The sequence below is a fragment of the Parus major genome, chromosome 2, assembly GCF_001522545.3.
Source record: "Parus major isolate Abel chromosome 2, Parus_major1.1, whole genome shotgun sequence".
NCBI lineage: Eukaryota > Metazoa > Chordata > Aves > Passeriformes > Paridae > Parus > Parus major.
The window spans coordinates 89,826,789-89,848,457 of NC_031769.1; the positions used below are offsets into that span (position 1 = coordinate 89,826,789).

Consider the following 21,669-nt stretch of genomic DNA (forward strand, 5'->3'; position numbering starts at 1 on the left):
AGGAGCAGATGCTTTACACACAAAAAGGTGTTCACCACCTTGACGTAGTTCTGCGTGGCAGCCGGGACAATGACAAGATGGTAGCAGCTCCCACACACAGCACCATGTGGTTTCCCCAGACAAAGACAGGATGGCAGGCACTCCCCACAGCACTCTCCTTTTCCATGAGCCAGGAACAGAAAAACAATGGACAACCCCCAAAAGCTAGATTGTCCACGTCGAGCCACACTGCTGCTTCGGACTCTGGACTCAATTCCACATGGCTGTGGCTGGTACAGGTGTCGCAGATTTTGACTGCTCCATGCAGGTCCACTTGGCTCCTTTCAGCTTGGGTCAGACTCTGCTGAGGTCTACATTTGGATCTACAATAACTTTGCAAAGGATTTCTGTTACTGGATTACTATACGTCCGTTTAAATAAATGTGACTCCTTAATAGTCCTGTTGCCTTAGATGAGGGAAAGTGTTTACCCAGGGATAATTCTGCTCTTTTATTTTTCCTAGGCTTCTGTACCCTAGTACAGTGACAAAAATTGAACATAAATACTTCCTAGAGATAGTAAAACAACTGAACAGAAGAAGATTACTTGCCATTTCTGGTGGCTTTCTTTCTCTCTGCAGTACATCAGACAGCAGTTTGCCTTCATTCAGCCTTCCAGCGCCCAGCTTCTGGACTCATATATGGGATATATATATGGGATATATAGTGTTTCCTTTCCTAATTTTGTTTCAGCTTTCTAATAATATCCATCCTCTCTTACATAACTCTTAGTCATTCCCATTGATTTCATTACTGCTGTATTCCATTTTCTTAAATGAAAGTAAAGCTTATCATTCCTGCCTCTGTACTGACTTTAAGTTGAATGCACCATTACTTCCTTACACAGAAGCCCTTGTAAGCACTTCAGACTGATGTTTCTCATTTAATATGCCACACCTCCTTTAAACTTAGTATAGGCTTATGAAGTTACCTTTTACTCCCCTTCTGCAAAACTGTTCCTTTCAACATTTTTGTTCTAATTTCCTTTTTCTTTCATCTTACTATCTAGTGCTGATGATAAAATTTTCATGCAAATGTGTGGATTTTTGACTAAATTAACATTTTCAAAAAGCGTCATCTTGGAAAGATTTAATTCATCAACACATATGCCTGACCCTAAAACTTCCGTAATAAAATCCTTCTGTGTATTTTTCAGTTTTTCAGCACTTCACCAAAATGTATCCGCTACCCTGGTCTATTTGGCTCTTATTTTTTACTATAGTTACTATTTTATAGTTCTTACTTGAATGATAAATATTATCTTATTTTCTATTTAAACATTTTATACTCTTTTATTTCAGAATTTCCCATCTAATTCATAGCTTATATTTCCCTAATAACTCACTTTAAGTTCAGATCCAGTTGCTCACAAATTGGAAGCAAATATTCTAAAGATATTCTACAGAAAGATTTCTCAGAGGTAGTCTAGGAAGTAGCTGCAGGTTTTTCGGACAGCATTCAAAGATATATATATGTGTACATATATATACGTGTGTATGTGTGTATATATATAATATATATATATATGTGTGTGTATATATATGTGTGTGTGTGGGTGAGCTTTTTTTTCTCTAGATCTACACACACATATGCACAGAGCCTGTTTATGTATGCATACACACAAACACCACATGCACAATTATGATGTATCACCTGGTAGCTGTCCACAGTGTCTTCTGCTTTATAGGAACTTGAAACTTTTCCCTTTCCTTCATCCTTTTTTGAAGATTGGCTTTTGGCCATCACCTTTTAGCAGTTCTGTAAAGTAATTTTCTGTGAAAGAGTGACAGCATACACCCCACAGGTATTTATTGCTGAGTTATAATCCTGCATATAACTGTTTATGTCTCAGTCCTCCTGATCATAGAGAGGCGAGTATAAACACCTGTAAAGAATTTTTAGAACAGTGCATAAATATGTATGCATTGAAAATTCAATAATATGAAAAACAGAACTTTTGTATTTTGCAAAGAATTGTATGAACAATGATTGCAATTCATCCAGATTTTTTGCTAACTGAAAGTTATCAAAATAAATTCTTGTAACAAGAAGTAGGATGCCTTTCAATCCTGAAGAATGAAGAAGAAATGATGAAAAGAAATTAAATAAGAAAAGAAATAAGAAATTATGAAAAGCCTTTCAATATGCAAGTTTCAAATCAGCCATGAATAAAAAACTTTAGCCCTAAAATACAGAGGAATAATTCTCAGTTAAAAAGGGTTGTATTATCTTAATGCATATATGGATGGACTGTGTTGTGATCTTACTTGCTTTATCATATTAAATAAGGGGTTTTTTTAATGAGTATTTTCCTTATATTGCCATATAGCTGTGCTATCTCAAATACTTTTTCCAAAATTTCAGTTCATTTCTTAACATTATCATTTTATTTCCACTTTTTAGAACATATTTTTTTCATTTTTCATCCTTGTCCGTCTCAAAGCAGAATATTGAATGCTGGTGTTTTTGGGTTAAGTTCATTGCATGTCCCAAACTCTTACAGAGATGATTTTATGAAAAGTTAAATATTTTTAATGACTTAACTTTTTTTAGGATATTTCTTCATCTCTTAAAAGGGTCTTATTAATTGTCAAAGTGATGCAGAATGAGACTAGCCATGATATATGTGATGCTTGAAAGAAAGACCTCTGAATATATCCTACATTTTGAGAATTGTTGATATCTGAGATTCTGAGAATTGAGAGATATCTTTTCCCATTTTTTAATTTTAATAAGTCTTTTATTTCAAAAGAAAATGAAGAGGAATGTTTTGGTTTTTTTGGTAATTTGGGTGTCATTAGTTTTACACTTAAACCTGGATTTGTCTCATCTCACCTCACATGGATGAGAAATCTGAGACTTCATCTTTCTGTAAGCAATGAAGAGAGGTTACGTTTTTCTTCATTGTTTCCAAGGAAATTCGAGCAATTAGGATACTAATTTAGGCCCTTTAAGTCACTAAAAATTCACAAAAGATGGTTTTGAATTGTCTTGCTTATATCACCGATCTTTACCCTAAAGCCAGCTCACACACAGAGAAATGCTGCTCATTGCTGTGGACCTTTGAACTACTGATCAAAAAAATTTTCCATTCAATCTATGAACCTGAGCTAGGTGAAACTTGCTGATGTTTCTTGCTGCTACTGTTACTTCAGTGTTGCTCTCTCCTTCTTTTTCTTAAGATCAATCAAATTATGTTTGATCCAAACCTGTAATAACTTGTAAAGCAGGTTTTTTACAGTCAGCAGGCTGCAAGCAGCTGGGCTGCTGAGAGGTGTTCCTCTTGATGTTGGATTTCTAATGTCAAATTTTCTCCCTTTTTCAGTCAGCAGTACAGGTCCTTATTTCCACCTTCATTGTGCAGTGAGTGCATGATATTCAGCACTACCAGGCTAAACAGAAAAGCTGACTAGGTCTACCTGGCAGATGTTCATTGTTCTTCCTTTATGGGAATGGTTTTGAGAAATCAAGATGACAGTGTATCACAGCACCTCATATTGCACTTTTTTCATGAAATTTAATAAATTATTTACCTCAGACTTATATGACAATTACATTATTCATTATCTCTTGACCAGTGAAGAGAAAGAGTCTTCTGTTTTGAATGGTTTACTATAAACTGCCAGGATATGCACAATTTAAGTTATTTAGATTTCTTTTAATTAGGAAAGCAAACTCAATTCAGGGCAATATAACAATGCAATATATTTTTTGTGAGTCTAAAATCAGACAGAGAATAAGTCTTGTCTCTGATAGGCTAAACCTAGATTTTTATAAACTTGAAGAAAAGACTGTTTTTTTGGATAAAACTTGTCTATTCTGAATTTTGGAAAAGATTGTCTAACCCAATAATCTGAATGCTTGATTAAAAAAGTGCAAATTTAAAGCTATGGTTGATATATAGTCTTGAATTCACCTACATTTTCTGACTCTCTATTGATTTTGAAAGAATTTAAAAAACTGTATCAGGGAGCTTATTTTGTGTCAGTCAAAGCAATTTGCATTAAAACAGCACTTCAAGAAACCCCTCAATGAAAAATCCTGGCTGAAAAAATGCTTGAGAAGCGCATTCCTAGGAGCCTAAAAGAAACTGGAGGGAATGACCAAAAGTATCTCTGGAGTAGTAGTGTTTTCAAAAAGTGAATGTACAGGCATTCTCTTCAAAACACTCTCTGTAAAACATTCACAAAAATATGCCACCTTTAACTTGGGCAGAAAAATTCAATGAAGTTTTCTGATTGTTTTTTGTATGTTTAAAAGGTTTCCTCTTTTCCTTTGTAGTAAACATTCTCTAACCATGAACAATCTCCAGTGTTTTAGCCATTGAATCCTCTTTTATAAGACAAACCACAGGGGGCCTGCCTCAGTGTAGGAAGCTGAGACTTGAGCAAACTTCTGAGTTTCAGCCTTGGCTAACATAATGATTTTCTCTTTTTCTGTTACCTGGAGCTGTTTTGTTACATGAAGATATGAAAAACGTACAACTAGAGATTTACCCAGTAATTTAAGATATATAAGTCTTTGAGAAAATAGTATTCTCTTGGAGGTATTCTCAACTTTTATGAAGAGAAATTGATGGGGAATACATCATAGAGATTTACTCCCTTAGGCGTTATTGCTCTGTGTAACGTGTAAGATGCATGATTTTAAACAGAGGATTTTACATCACTGACTTTTAAGATTTTCTAGTTTAATTTTTCAGAAGGTGGTTTATGGAGCTAAAGTATTTAGAAAATATTTTTAAAAGTAAATGGTGCTGGTAGGATGTTCAAGCTATATGATGATGAAACTTCTCTACATGACAGCAATGTGTCCTGTTGCACTGAGAAAAGCAAAGGTTTTTTTATTGACTGCTAGATGACTTATGGTGACTTTCATTTTTCTGTTCTTTGATTTTTTTTCCAGCTTTCATTTGCAGCAACAACTCCAGAGTTGGCTGATAAGAAAAAATATCCTTATTTCTTCCGGACAGTGCCATCTGATAATGCAGTGAATCCAGCAATTTTGAAGTTACTCAAACATTATCATTGGAAGAGAGTAGGAACTTTAACCCAGGATGTACAAAGGTTCTCTGAGGTAAGATTTGCATAATTTCTAGGATGCACAGAGAGATGCCAATATCAGATTTCTAAGGAGTTATTTCCTTTATTAACAGCAATTCAGGAAAAAGAAACTGTCCTACTGTTTCAGTCCTGTTTGGCTTTCTCATAGTAGGTCACATTTGCTGTAGTGAACAAGCTTAATTCCCTTCGGGGGTTTATTTGAGTGTCTGTAATGAAAGCTACTTTTGCATGTCTGTTTTTTACACACAAGATCATTGCACCCCAGTGCAAAGGCTCCTTTATTCTCTTTGATTTGCAAAAACATATGTTTCTGAGGGAGGTTTGTATTCTGACTCTGGTTCATTTAAAAGGTTGAATAAATCCAATTTCATCATGTTCCTTTTGTGCTCTGACTTATTACAAGCATCAATCTTAACACCGAGGAACAAAATCTGGTAAGTCAGTGGCTGAAAATATTAGAGGAGCTTACTGAGACAAAAATGTCAGAAGCCCTAGAACTAATAAGATCACATAGCTTGCACCCCACAGATCTTTCAAGTTTCACCCTGAGCAACATTTTGGTCATGAAAATTGCACTGAAGTATGGACTAAATGCCTTTAAGCATGGTCTTAACAATTGAATAAAAGAAAATGTAAATGTAATGAATCAGAGCAAGACAAGGAAAAGAGTTGGCCCATTAATTATCAGAGAGGTAAAACTAACAGAAGCATGCCTGATTGTTTGGTTGTTGGGAGTTTTTTTCTTCCTCAGCATTGATTTTAAAGAAGGCTGACTGCGCTCTGAAGACTAGCGTAATTAAAACTAGGGAAGAGGGATAAGAGTAGGTTAGAGTCGTCTTAGATGAGTCAGATATTTTCAAATTGTCTGGCACAATTAATTCACAATGGAATACTTCAGAAATCTTAGACTCTTCCCTATGAGCTTTGAGAATTAAAGGATAAAAAGTAAATGAATTGTGGGGAGAGGGAAGAAACCTTTGTGTCTGTCTTTCCAGAAAACACACAAAGGCCCTGGGAATTATAAACCATTCAGGTTAAATTTGATTCCTGGAAAGACACTTGAACAAATAATCTGTTTGGAATCACAAAGGAGATAAAAAGATGTCAAACAATGGTGAAAATGGATTTTTCAAGAATAAATCATGTTTTCTGTCTATGACAAGGTAACAGGTCTCAAGGAGGTGTGATAGGTGATGTGCGATATTTCATGACTTATAAAATGTTAAAAGTGCTCCTAAAGAAAAGTAGGGAAACTTAATCTTGGTGTAAGAGCACTCTTACTGTAAGAGCAGTCTAGTCTCTTAACCAATATTCTTTCTAAAAAAGTTAATTGTTGTCATGTCAGCTGCATATTTGTTTTTAATACAAGTGCTGAAGCAAAAAGTCACCAAAAAGTATGGTATGCTTTACCCTTCTCTGTCTTGGAAATAATTTTAGTGAGTGGTTATCAGTGGTATACTGTCAAAAAAGAAGGATGAGATTCTGTCAAGTGGCTTTCTCTAGAAACAGTTAAGATTTTCTCTAGATAGTATGATAAAGAAAATGTTTATTAAATTGCAGTTGATACCTACTTGGGAAAAGCTGCAAGTACTTTGCTGAGGACAGGACTGAGTTTTAGAATGATACTGATACTGGCTTAACTCCAGCCAGGTGGCAAGCACCACACAGCCACTTGGTCATTCCCCTGAGAGCAGGTCTGGGGACAGAATCTGAAGGGCAAAAGCCAGAAAACTCAGGGGCTGAGATAAAGACAGACTCATAGGGAAAGCAAAAGCAAAAAGCAAAATCTGTGTGCACAAGCAAAGCAAAACAAGGAATTAGTTCATCACTTCCCATAGGCAGGCAGGTGTTCAGCTATGTCCAGGAAAGCAGGGCTCCATCACACATAGCAGTTACTTAGGAGGTCAAACACCACCACTCCAAATGTCCCCCTTCCTCCTTCTTTCCTCACTTTATATACTGAGTACGATGTCATATGGTCTGGAATATCACTCTGACATTTTTTTGAAAGTGACAAAATCGAACCAGGTCTAAAACTTCTCTCTCTGTTGTAAAATGCCAGTGAACTTGGGATGTGAATGGTCTTGTCTATAATGAAAATGCGTTACAAGCCATTAGATCAGAAGTAACTGAATGTCTTCTCTTACTCTCATGCAAAATAAAATAAGTGGAAACAAATTAATGGGATCTTTAGAGAAGCCTGTATAATAATCAGGTGGTTTTACTCATAGCAGTGAGACAGAGCAGTTCTCTCATTTTTTCATCTCCCAGAAAGACTGTTTCAGTTTGACAGATCTCTTTCTCTTTTTTGAATCTAGAGCAGTTTGGATATCTATCTAAGTTTCCTCCACTGGTCCTTCCACCTAAACACATGGGGGGATAGATGCTCATTCTAGAATAGGGACTTCATACCCATGCAGTTTCATCAACAGGAACCCTAGCTGCATCTCTTTACCTGCCCTCTAACCTCAGGGGGTTTTGGGCTGATGACTTTTTTTTCGTTAGCTAGATCACTGTCTCCTGTCCCCCTGCAATTTGTATTTGATCTGATCTCCTGAACAATTAAAGCTCACCTAACCTGTCTGCAGGTTAGCTGCCCCTTAAAGTCATCAAGCTGTCTTTTTTGTTTACTTTTTCTTGTAATTGGACAGTTGTTTCAATTGTTCAGTTTATCAGTCTTAACTCAGTTTATATCTGAAGGCCAAGATCACAGAGGATCTCTTGCTTCTTTTTCAGTTGTTTCCTTTGGGAATCCTTTCCACCGAGGCTTTGGGTTATCAAAGTTTTGAGTTACCATTTCCTTTTGCTTGGGGAAAAATCTTCTCATTCTTATTAAAAAAAGTTTTACCTTCCTTATTCTCTGGGTCACAGAGAGGGTAGGTAGAGAGATAAAAGGTAGGTAGAGAGAATGGAGAACTTTATGCCAATATGCTCTCAGTTCTTAAAAGCACATGGGCAGAATCTATACATCATATACTGCTAGCGTGGCTTGAGACTCTCTTTCTTGGCATTATACTGACTCAAGGATTATGGCTTTTCAAGTGACCTGTATTCTATGGCTGCCAATAGTTGAGCTCCCTGTTGGCACTCATTGTGAGTTCTTCAGGTCTGTTTGTACAACCATAAATAATCTTTTCCATCTCATTAATGTTTAAATTGTGTAAGTTGACTTGGTATAAGTGTAATGCACATACTTCATCGGTTCTATTAATTAACTAGGACAAATTCATACCTACTGTGCTTCTGTGTCCTAGATTTTGTGGATTGCTGCCCTGTTTTCATCCTTTGGGAGAAGATTCTGTTTCAAAAGTTAATTCTGGGGCAAAGATTTATAAATGAGGTTACAAAATATTTTCAGGATTTCCAGCTGAAAGAGTTTTCTGTGGTATATAACTGTAGGGTAATTTAGGTTGGAAGAGACCTTGGGAGGTCTCTCATCCAACCTGCTGCTCAAAGCCAGGCTAGATTTAGTGTTGATCAGCCCTGAGGAGTTATAGCTGTTTGTCCTTTGTGGTTCCAGGCAGGAAGGGTTAATTTTTGCAGTATCCAGGAGGGGACATCTCCAGGAACCAGAAGTTATTGTATACCACCTCACCTCACTGCTGAGGTCTGGGGGAACGGGGTCTCTTCCAGAGAAGGGATCCCTTCCAGCTCAGCATAGTGTAGTGGAGGGAGCAGTTGGGAATTGTTTTCTTATGAATTGTTCACATCTTTCTTGTACCCTCTGTCATTAGTATTGCTGCTGTTAGAGTTCCTTCTCTTATCTCAACCAGTGGTTGGTTTTTACTCAAGTTTTACTGCTGCCTGGCAGTACCTGTTTGGATTGTATTTTGAATTAGGCAAACCAAGCAGCATTCCTGTACTTTGTTTGCTATATTGCATGCTTCAGTGGGAAGAGTCATGAAAACAAAAGTTATATATATATATCTATATCTTACTAAGTTAAAACTTTTGGAAGCCACCAGTATTGAGGAAGTTTTAGAGGCTACAGAATATAACTTGAAAAAAAAAAATATACTCATATAGTGGTTTTCAGATAATGCTTTATTTGCTTATGAGTAATAGTTTGAGTGTTTTTCTGTTATTTCCTCCACATTTTTAATTTTATTTATACACCTTTTTATGCATAGTATGCTTCAAACTGGAAGTTGGCACTTGATTGCAGTGGTATGGTAAGAGGACTTCCTTCTTTTGTGATACAGACTGGTTTCCGTTACTTCTTTTTGCAAACATTTCATGTTGAAATTCAGTGAAACTGCATTTTAACTTTGCGTTTCATAGCATATTCATGGTATTTCTAGATTAAAAAAAATAGGTATACATTTTCCTCCCACTGAATATCTTGTCTGGGATTGTTTTTAAAATAAGTTAAATTCTGTTCATCTCAAGTGAATATTTGTTTTTCCCTACTTCTTAATAGTCCTCTCTTTACGTGATTTCTCTGCTTCTTCATGGAAATATTGAGAACTCCTAATGTAATTTTATAAGTGTAGGTGGCATTTCAAAAAGGCAGAAGAAATGAGAAGTGTGCAGTATGATAATGAAATAGATTAACAATATCAAGATAAAATACTCTCTCTTGTGACTGTCACAGTCTTCATTGAGTTCAATACCTCAAAACATGTCAATGACAAAAACTTAAGAGAAACAAACCTTGCAAGTGGACAAAAAGATATTTTTTCTGAGGAACATGATGAACACTAAGGATTTCTTTTGATTATGTTGCATTTTGCACACTGACAGTACAACATCCACAAAAATCAGCAGGCCATCAGGGTCCATTTGACTTAACTTTAAAGAATTTAGTGTCTCTAAATTCCAAGTCTCATCCCGGAAAATGTAATACCGGAAAAAAAATTGCTCCCAAGAAAAGAAGCTAACAATAAGTCTTCTCAACATAGTATATGTCTGTTGCTGTAGAGAAAGCAGGGTAGAAGTATTCTTAATCTAGAATTTTGTTTATTATAGCCTTCCTTTTTACTGTGCAGCCTGTAAACTCTCATCTGAGTTAGAGGTCAATCTGATAAGAATTCACTGGATAAGCAGAGGCAATGAGCGAGTTATTGTGGGACTAAGAGGACTTAGGGAAAATAAACGAGATATCTGTTGACCTTTTAAGTTTCAGCCAGAAAACAAGTCTGAGACACCAGATTTTGATGACTGTAGGTATATATTATGTCGGCTTCAAGGTGTGATTATGCTTTTTGACTTCTAAGGTTTGGCTTCTGAGGATCAAACAAAGGAGCAGAGCTTTCCAGCCTCCATCACAGTTGCCAAGAGGTTTTAGGGCAGCAAGAAAAACATTACTTTTTTGTCCATGAATGAGCTTGAAAGCCTCAGCTACAACCAAATAACATAAATGTTTAATCTGGGAACTCTGAATAGTACACAGCAATTTCATCCTAGAAGGAGTGCTCTAGCTTCAACTTTGAAGAGAAAAAAGGAAAGGCAGAAGATTAGAGAGACACAGAACTCAGTGAAAGGAAAATACGGGAAAAAGCATGAAGAGAAGATATTGAAAGCAGAAAAACAGACATTATAAATGTAATTTTTTAAATATAAAATACTTAAAATCTATCTTTTCCTAATGCTTACTTTTTTTCAAGGTGTTGTGTGCCTGAGATCTTTCATGTTGCCTTACTCCCAATTCCTGGCTGATTTCTAAAGGAAAATCTTAGGAATTATTTAATTCAAGTGTTCTTGACCTTGCAGAGAAGAATGGATTCCTCTACTCTATTTTATATCTATGCTTTCCTATAATTAAAGGTGATACATTAAGATCTTCACAGAAAGGCAGTCTTTGAAAGTGACTTTTGCTAATTAAAGGGAAACTGAAGTTTCTGGGTTTCTTCTGGGTCCTGGTAAATATTTAGAAGCCACGAGACTATGGCAAAGTCATAAGACTATGATATCAGAAATGGGAATAAATCAGAGAGATAGAACCTTAGCCCAGGTTTGTCCCTCTTCATTGGAAATGGTCTCTGTACATTCAGCTACAGAGCAGGGAGTCATTTTAGGTGAGAATTGTAAATAGTCGAAATGACTATGTACAGGCAGTACAAACTTTAAGAATCTTTGCAGATGAAGACTACACAGCCTCCCTGGGTAACTTGTGCCAGTGGTTGGTGATCCTGACAGCTACAAAGCATTTCCTGATGTCCAGATGGTACTTCCTAGGTTTCAGTTTATGTCCTTTGACTCTGATCTCATCACTGGGCACCACTGAAATGAGCTGTGCTCCATCTATATCTTAAGGGTCCTTCTGTGGTCTCTTTCCAGTATGTCCATATGTCTTGTATTGAGAAGCCAAGAACTGAATGTGCCTCTACATGTATGAGCTCAGCAGTATGGGCTCTCCTAAGTAGAGGAGAAGGATCACCTCCCCTGACACTCTGTGACACCGTTCCTTCACGAAACCCAGAACACTATCAGCTCCATTTGCCACAAGGGCCCATTGGTGCCTCATCATCAGCCTGTTGTCTACCAGGACCATTTCTACCAAGCTGCTTTCCATTGGGCAGATCCAGCATATATTGCTGCAGTTTGTTCCTCCCCTGCCCAGGACATTGCGCTTCCCCTTGCTGAACATGAGGTTCAACAGCCCATGGCAGTATGACCCTGTTCTGTTTAAGTCCCAGTTATGTGCCATCAGCAGCCTTACCCCATCATCTGAATCATTAATGAAGATGTTGAACAGGAGCCAGCACTGACCCCTGGGGTACAACTCTACCTTCTGGGCTTCACCTAGACCTCATGCCACTGGGCACAGCCATTTGAGCCAGTTTTCAATTTACCTCACTCTCTGCTTGTCCAGCTCATACTCTATTAACTCCATGAGAATATTACAGAACAATGTCAAAAGTCTTGCTGAAGTCTACGTAGATATTCCATCACCTTCTCAAGGACTGAGGTGAGGTTGACTGGCCTGTAGTTCCCTGACATTTTCTTTCCTCCAGTCTTCAGCCACTTTTTCCAGTCACCATGATTGTTTGACTATTAACACAATCCAGTATCACCTACATTGGTGTGCTCAATAGCTGTTTGCCCACAAAATCTCAGTTGGCTCATTTTCCATCCCTAGGAAGAGCTCCATATAGTCCAGCTGTTCTGCCTCATAAAAGGAAACCCCACCTCCTCTTTTTCCTCTCCTGCTTCCAAAGGAGCCTGTATCCCATTGCATCACTCAAGTTACATGATCCATCCCACCTCTATCTTTGAGACCCATAAAATGGTAGCCCCACCTCAGCTCACTGGTACCTCAGTCACCATGTTTATTCTCCATGCTGCATGCATTAGTGTAGAGGCACTGCAGAGGGCAACCCCACATGCTGATTTCCCAAAATGATGTGAAGATTTCTTCATAATGGTGCCTTGTAGGCACATCCTTGCTTACTTTTACCCTGCTTAGGCTGCTTAAGCTTTGTTTTGCTGATTTTGTGATCCCTTTTGGTCATGTCACTCCAGGCCCTTTGCTTATCAACTCTCCCTGCCCTTCACTGTCTCACAGCGCTTCTGGTAACTCACTCTCCACTGTCATTCTTTATTTAAAGTACCTCTTTATGCCTCTTTACCAGGTCAGCCATTCTGCTGGCAAAGATAACTTTGTCCCACCCAGTAAGAAGGATCCCATCTCTCAAATGTTGACCCACAAACAGGGTTCCATAGTTTTGGAAATCAAAACCCTCTGACCACAACCAGCTCCACAGCCAGTTGTGGATATGTATTACCAGCTGCCTCCTCCTCACAGCCTTTCCCCTCAACAGCAGGAGTAAGGACAAAACCACATGGACCCCTATGCTCCTGACCACTGCCCATAGAGCTTGAAGCCACTTTTTATATTCTCCAGGCAGCATTATTGGTGTGCACATGGAAGAACAGCAGGGAATAATAGTAAGTGTCAGTAAAGCTTTGGCACCCTCTCAACATTATCCTGGATCCAGGTACCCAGAAAGCAGCAAACCTCCCTAGATCATAGGTCAGGTCCACAGATGAGTTCCTCTGTTCTCCACAGCAAGGAGCTACCCACTACTGTTTCTTGTTATTCCTTCCTAGTGGCCTTGTAAGACTTAAGGTTAGGTTTAGGGGTCACAGATATTTTACTTGAAAGCACATCTCAGTCATCTTCAGGATTCTCTATGCTACTGGGACCGTATTGAATCTGTCATATTTGTAAACGTTTTCGTGAATCAGGAGTTTTCCTCTTGGTGCCAGAGATCCTTGACATGGCATGGACAGCTTGAATCTCTACTGCAGCTTGGGGTCCAGGGATATTGAAACTGTAGTGTCTCTAAGAAGTCAGTCTGTCTGTCTGTATCTCTTCTTTCCTGCTGTTGTGCAGCCTTTGTGTCACTACCACATTTGAGACTGTTTATGCTGATTTGAACACAGTTGTGTGCCTCTCTCTCTTACACCTCTCATTTTTTCTGTTTTTTGTGCCCTCCTGCACAAACTTCTGTGCTTGGCTGTCCCTTGGAGTGTGCTCTGGGCTTGGCTCTTATGGAGGCCTCTCCTGAGCACCAGCTGAAAGGATCCTTGACCCTCTGTAGTTAGAAGGTAGCTGCAAGAGGGCTCGAAGCACCTTGGGTCAAGGGCACCCAAGAACCAAGGTTCATTAGAACTTGCTAGAGCATTTTGGAGCCACACTGGCATGGCTCTCCTTATCTCATCATTGCCTGGCAGTAGCAGGCGCCTTCAAGTTTCTCAGAGGATTCCTGAATTTTCTCATTATCCTGGACCTTGTGCCCAGAGGATCACAAAGGAAAGACCACATGGCTGTACAGACTGCCATGTCTGTTTGGGACACACAAAAAGCAAAGTCTCCATGGAGATAATAAAAAGAGAGGCAGAGGGCAGGAAAAATAAATCACAACATAGTTTTATTAAGGGAAAATTATGTCAGAGATGGTAAGCTAATTGATTTCTTAGAACTGTTAGAGAGGATTTTAATGCTTGGCTGAATTTTATTTTGGTTGGTACAGTGCCCTGCAGGACCTGGGCAGAACAGGGAAGATTGGATGAGTTCAGGGAGTTTTAAGCCAGTTCAGAAGCACAGCCAGAGGGAAGACTGTAGCAAACAGCAGCATTTTTAGGATAAAGAAGTTCATAGTGACTTTTTCTTTTTAAAGGAATAGCCCTGGGACCGATTTTTTAAATTGTATAAATTCATTACTTTAGGGAGAACAGCTTACAAACTTGTGAAAGTTATAGATGACACAGGGAATAAAGAAATTCCCATTACAAAAAAGAAACAGATCATCACAAGGGTTGTTCTGTATGATCTTGTTAACAGGAATCAGAAAATGAAGTGTAGTAGGCTTTACATGCGGTAAGCTTTCTAGATACTCCAGGATTTTAATTAAAGAGATTCCAGCTGTTGCAGAACCATAAGACATTGGTGATGGTTTCAAATGCTCTCATTTTAACTCTCTTCCTTTGGATCTTTATAGCTGTAGCCTTAAATATTTTATTGCAGATTTAAATTTGAGTTCTGTAAAATGTTTTGCAGCCTACAGCATATGAAGAGACCTCCCATGTGTGTACATTTTAAATCTGTGTATCAACTCTTTGGTTGTACCAGGCAGTCCTTTTCAGTGATAAATTCTTGTGGATTTTAGACAAACCCCATTCTTAACAAGAACCTTCTTTCCTTGTTCTTTCTTAGATCCAGTCAATCAGAATTGTAAGTTCCTTCTGCAAGTGAAAATTTTTGATTTGCCTAATCAGTGTTCCATCACCTTACAGAGAACTTACTTAAGAAATATATATTATTTTGTTTTGCTAGAAAATACAGAATTAATCAAACTCTGATTATAGAAAATTTTATGATAATAATCTACTATTATGATCCTTGAAGGTGTTTTAATTTTTGCCAAATGACTTTTTTTTTAGTCTAGATCAGACAAGCTACTTGGGCATTGTATTAATATTACCTGGCTCAATGAATGCATGAGGACTTCCAGCACACACATTTCTAAACTTTGACTGCAATCAATACTGTCAGAAAGAACTTGAGATCAAACCTTTCTGTAAATGTCAAAAGCTAAATCACATACATGTTAAATAGGAGTTAAATTCACTAAAACTGTTTCATTGGCTGTCTTAACTTCTTCTCCAGAGCTCTTTGCAATTGCTGTGAAGAAACTTTCCAGAGGTTCATAAAGCTAGGTCTGTAAAAAGCATATAGGCTTCTTATGCCTAGCTTCAAAACCTGTGGAGTTTTGTAGTTCTTCCTCCTGGCACAATTGATGGGATAGTGGATAAATCATTTTTGGGTGCATTCCTAAAACCAGAGGCAGAGATGACAGCACACAGACCAATGAGCTAGTAAAGGTAACCAAGAGTCAGCACCAAGATTTCTGTGTATTATAAATGCTGCCATTTTTCTAGGAAGTTAAAGCCTTCCTCTGAGACTGTAGGGATGTACTTCCGTTCATGCAGAATTCACATCCCCAAATGAATTTCTGGACTCCAGACTGCTACTGGCTGCTAAAGGCTGAATGGAGGTCAGTGATTTCTCTCAGAAAGCTGTTTCTGCAGATGATATTTTTGCTTTAGTTTCTCATTCAAGAGCATGTCGAGGAAGTGGAAACTCTTTTCCATTCTCTTCTCTTTGAATCCTCTGAAACTAATTCAAACTCGCATCATCCCACTACCAGGATGAGGACCTAATCATCAGAATGGCAGACATCTACTAACTTTTTTGGCAGTAACTCCAAGTACTTTTGCTACTGTAATAAATGGGAGTATAACACATTTCAGAAGGGTACAGTGTAGGTGGAAAATGAGGAATATGTCCAGGTACTCTTAAACAGATGCATAACAAGAAATACTTCTGTTTGCTCTGCACTGCTCTGAGGGAGGAAGGTGGGTGGTGAATCCCTGTATTTCATTCTGCAAATTACACATCTACTAAAGGGAGCAGGAGTACAGAACCAAATTAGACAGTGTTGTAGAGAACATGTTGCTTACAAAACTTTTTTTGAAGTTGAACCTGTATATGGACATTGAGCTGGCAGTGCTTGGGTGATAAGAAATGAGCAGATGTTGGTTTTCCTTTTGCAGAGACTGTTCTAGTCATTTCTTAGTTAATAATGTAGCATGAGCAGGAGTACCTTTGTTTCGCCTTTGTTTGCCATGTGGAGACATAGTGGAGATTTGTTCTCACATGTTTTACATCCCCAGTCTGGACAGGGGTGGCTAAGAGAAATTCAAACCAACTTCACCATGACAGAGAAGACCATATATGGCATTAGCAGGTCCTAACAGGCACCAAAGCTGTTCTGTGATCAAGTGCAAATTTCCAGACAGGACAAACAGATGTCAAGAACTAGGGTAATCTGTTAAGCCATCTCAATTGCATACTCAGGTTGCAGATACTTTTCCTAATAAGGAAATAAACAGTAATATTTAGAAAAACGCATCAGTCAAAGTGTATGTGTGGGAAACAAGAGGCTATGGCTTTGCAGTTATCAGGAGTGGTGCTTTGCATGGTGATCACTGAAACCATGGATTCCTACAGAAGCAGGAATCCATCCACAAAACAAATGTCCTATTCAATGTGGAGCCATACACCCCCATAGTTCCTCTTGCCCTCAAGGAAGGACACAACAAAGTGCTTGTTTGCAGTCACTAAGAAGGAAGCAGGAATGTTTTCCACAGCCCTTACTTGGCCCACTTTTCCCCCCTTGCTTTGTGCTGAACTCTTCTGAATCTTGTCATGTCTCCAGCTTGAAAACTTCCCTCCTGTGACCCTTCTGCTTCTTGAGGGTGCATGTAGTAGAGGTATGTGCCCTTTGTGTAAAGCGATTCTATAGAGGAGAAACTAATTTTATACAGAATGAGTGCAGAATCCAGCTGCATCATCTTTATCAATGAAAGATGTAGCCTTTCATTTCCTTTAAGTCATTTTCATCACTGCCCGGTATCATTAAGAATTGTCCACATGTCTTTTCAAGATGTCTTCACTAAGACTGTAAAACTTCAGTTTATATTGGCACTGAAATCACTAGCTGGAAGGTTTAAGAGGGTGGGATCTGTTTCAAAATGAAACAAATTATATAAATTTTGATTTTCATTATATGGTTTTCTATCTAGTCCTGATAATCATGTAAGAATTCATAGGAGTTCAGAGACTCTTAGGCTAGCATGGATCCTAATCGCCATGCTCATGCAGTTTGTTGCATGCAGAGTTCCCAGCTCTGATATGTTTCCCTGTCTGTACTGAAAAGTTACATTCCTCACAGTACCAGAGATTGCAGGGCTATCATTGAAGTGATATTCCCCAGAGAAGAGGAGGAGGAAAATATATGAATTACCTTTTGATTATGGTACACTGCACTGTAGCCTTTAGCTCTTATTTTGTTTTCCAGTCATTTTCGTCATTTTAGCTTTAGCTTTATTTGTTTAATTTCAGGCTGTATGGTGTTCTGATGCACTAGAAAACTAACTTGCCTACAGCCTCGTAAAAATCTCATGTTTTGCCTTTGTCAGGTCTAATGATTGCAAAAGTGTTTGCTTTTGCACTGGTGGAACAGACAAGTGCTCTGTGTTACCCTTGTCAGTCTTCTGCAATCCGTCCTGAGGTTTTCCCTCAGAACAGCTTTGCTTTGCTTGTCTAGCTTGGTGGAATGAAAACCATGCTATGAAGTTTTCTGTGGTGGATATCATCAGCAGTGGTCTCATGGATGGTTTTGTTTATATGAATACTGTACACTTTAGGATGAATGCAAAGGCGAAAAGCAAGAAGTTCTCAACACTGTTTCTCCTGGAATCTAGCTGTTTTGAGCTCTTCTCTTAACATTACTTATCTTTTGTGCAACTCTACAAATACAAAACTAATGAAATTCCCCTACCCTGACTGCCTTGTTTAGCTTAAATTTTGTGTCCTTAAAATGCTCTGCATAATTTGTTTCATTGTTTCCATATAAAATACTTTCTTAAATTTACCCCTGATTGAGGCTTTCTTCCTCTGGCAAGATTCATGTATTTTGTTGACCAACACCCTTTGGCAAATTTTTGACTCAAAAAAAAGGTAAAGATAAAATTTGAATGGTCTTGATAAAACAAGCTACTAGATTCAGAACTGGTCTTCTTAAATATTTACTGTACTAGCAGGGTGTGACCTGTGTAAAGTTTCAATTTTTCGGATGACTGAGGACATGCCTGCATAACTGATGCCTCAGGGCCAGAATGCTGCCTTGGCTTTCAGGAATTGCTCTGTGTTTGGGATTCATTTTGTGTAGCATTAACCACAGGGGACAGAGATCTATACCTGAGTGAGATGATGGGTGGGGGGATCAAGAGCACAGGATGCAGGGTGATGGGAACAAGAGAGACTACACGAGCAATAAAACAAGGTGAAGGGACACCTGCCTCAAATGCCTATAGTCCCTTACTGAAAAATACAGAAGAGCACTTGTATGTTGTGACAGCTATTCTCATTGATCAGAGTTTAGTGAAAGTAATCAGGCAGCCTGAAAAATGGAACATACTGAGGTTTGAATACAGGCTGCACATATTTGCAAAAGAAACAAAATGGTTACTTGAAAGTAAATTGATTAATTTTTATTTCTCTTATGGAAACATAACTTCTACTGAATGAATATTAAGCAGTCTGTGGTAATTCATGATGAAGTATGTGATTTGCATTTACTAAAAAGCAACCTTAAGCAAGGCTCAGATCTTTTGAATCTGTGGTAGAAATTCTATGCCAATTTAAAATAAAACTGTAGACAAGAACTGAATGAACATTCATTTTCAATTATTATAATCAAAGACCTCTTTCCTGTAAAACTTAACATAAGAATAAAAGATGGAGGGAAAAATAGTGCACATCTTTTCAGATGTACGCAGTATGTGTGTTTGAATTTCAGTCAGTGATGCAATGAAAGAAAAGCAATCTCAGCTGTAGCTGGGCCTAGCTGCAAACTTATCTGTGAAAAAAAGAAAGCTAAATAGAATTACTTGATAAGCAAATGCTGAACTGTATGGCACCTGAGATTCCAGATCTTAACATGTCTGCACCAAAAAAATATAAGTTCTTACCTGTCTACAGGACAGGAAGAACTTTCAAAAAGGATTTTGTTTATTAAGGCTAAGATTCTGCCAGTGTCCATCACATAGTTTAGATGCAGTGCTTTCTGACTAAAGCATTGTGACCTCTATTTTGCAGGAATTCCAACTGATAAATTTCCTTTTGGTATTAAAATATATGTATTTTTCCTTAAAAAACCTGTCATGTTCCAGGTTTGTTTCTGACTATGGTGTCATATGGTAAAGAATATCCTTTTAGTCAGTTTGGATCAGCTGTCCTGGCTGGGTCCCCTCCCAGAATCTTACCTGTTCCAAGTTTACTGATTTTGTGGGACAGGAGACAGAGAGAAATTCTTAACGCTGTGCAAGAATGATTTGGTAATAGCTAAAACTCTGGTGGGTTATTAGTGCTGTTTTAGCCACTGGTGTAGAGCACAGCAGCACACAGGCTGCTGTGAACAGAGCTGAGTTGATACCTTCATTCCAGCCAGACCCAGTACAACATGTTATTCCTTTGTGCTCAGGTTGCTGCCAGAGAATGAAAGTGTTTTCAGTCAGTAGATCTTAAACAGTTAAAAAGACCTAATTTCTGCAAATAACAAAGAATTTGCAGTTTTTATTACCTACAGAGATTTATTATAATTTCAAAAATGCAGACACTAAGTACAAATAAATGAGGGCTGGGAGTTATACTGCACCCAGTGAAAATTTCAAAATAGGAAAGTTTGATTTTATCTAGTCAAAATGTAGATTTTTTTTTTGTTTGTTAAGAGAAAATGCTACAGAATCTAATTAATATACGAATAATCCAGTTGGTTTTCCAAGTCTTCATGCTCAAGAACACCAGAAGGCTGTGAAATTCTCTACTTTCTTTGTCACTGTCTCAGTGGTTACTGATACACCTTAAAAAATGTGACTTATTTCATCTTTAACCTCCAGTCACTATATTTTAGGCATTTTTGTCTGCTAGATTAAAGAGATTGAAGTTAGAAAATCTCCTTAAGTAGGTAATTTATCATGTACAGACTATCATCAAGATCCAGTTCTGTCTTAATCCATCTTAGAGCTCATTTAGTCTCTTGCTGTACAGTCTATTTCCAAACTGCAAATCAATCTTATGGTTTTCCTCTAAAGTCTGAGCTCTATCTTGGCATTGCTTTCAGTGGAAAAACAGGATAGAATTGGTTGTCTTCAGTTTTGGAAGAAGAGTGTAGGTACTGTAGTAGCACTGTAGGCTCTTTAAGCATATGTCTTTTTTTTTTGCTAGGTATATATCTTGAAATGCACATCTTTTTGCAAGTGGCCAGAGATTTCCTTCAATCCATGCTGCAGTCCCAATACAGGCTGGCAAACTCTGAACTGTGCCCAGTGAAAGAGTGAGTAGGGCTAAGGTCTCCAGACAGGGGTGTCTGCACACCAAGAGTTGTCACATTTCTATTTCTATTTATTTTTACCTTAACAAACAAGGAAGAAATTAACCTCTAGTAATATTTTGTATACAAATTGATACTGGTGCAGTGTCAATTAGCCAGTCCATGTGTCAGATAGTCACACAGGGTTCCTGAAGTGTCCTGAGGGAAGAAGGGCTATTTCCCAACACTGGGGAGTTGAGAGTGGCATCCTCACTCATTCATTCACTTTCAGCTTATTCCATGTATTACTGTTTACATGAGTCCAGTTAAGTGGATTTTTGGATTATATCATCTAGTTTTCACAAAACTATGAAATGGACAAGAGGCTTAAAAATATTCCTGAAGAGCAACTGCAGATTGAAGATAATACTGATAATGCCAGTAGAAGTGAAAAGGAAGAAAATAGAGAGCTGATGTTTCTCCATCTGCTAGTATGAGCTCTTCATCTGTCACATTATGGATGACAACTATGATGAGCCAAGGAGATCTGAAAAGCAGTGAAGCAAAAAAAAAAAAAAATCCAAATTATTAAGACCACTTAAAATATAGATTTATAACTGCTGTTGCTAATAGTAAACCTTGCTCTAAAGGTATATTGTTTCTTGAGACGTTTGGGATTGACAGCAAATGAAGCCATTGAGATTAGAAAGTAATTTAAAATTGAAGCATCCAGAACATGGAAAGAAGCCTCAAGTGATGTGTAAAGTCATGTGATAGTCTGTCCAATACTTTACATAGTTAAACATAATGATAAATGTTTAAAAGAAAATTCTGAGTTTTCTTAATTAATAGGAAAATACAAAAAGGCCTATATTATTGAGGCAGTACTTGTTCTTCTTGCTCCAGTGAAAATGACTGAAATGATGCATGGAAAACAGTAGGGTGACAAAGTCCATTTGTCAGAAAATGCTGTTGTAAGATGCACAGAAGAGTTGAAGAGCTGCTGAAGAGTTGAAGAAACAGATATGAAAGCAAATCATGCAGTGTAGGATGTTGGGTGCACCTGGATGAAAGTACAGACATTTCTAATGTGTCTCAGGTATTTTTTGGGTTCTATTTTAATAATGAAACAGATAAGAAATACTTCTTTGTGAGCCATTGAGGGGAACATGTACTGCAGACTGT

At 38.0% G+C, this 21,669-nt stretch overlaps 1 protein-coding gene across 1 annotated transcript in view; it reads left to right on the forward strand.

Annotated features, from left to right (window-relative positions):
- Positions 1–21,669, forward strand: part of GABBR2 (gamma-aminobutyric acid type B receptor subunit 2) — a 456,189-nt gene that overhangs the window by 179,816 nt on the left and 254,704 nt on the right. Inside the window, exon 4 of the mRNA XM_015618642.3 lies at positions 4,944–5,114. Within this exon, the coding sequence (XP_015474128.1) occupies positions 4,944–5,114 (171 nt within the window). The remainder of the gene's footprint in view (positions 1–4,943; positions 5,115–21,669) is intronic.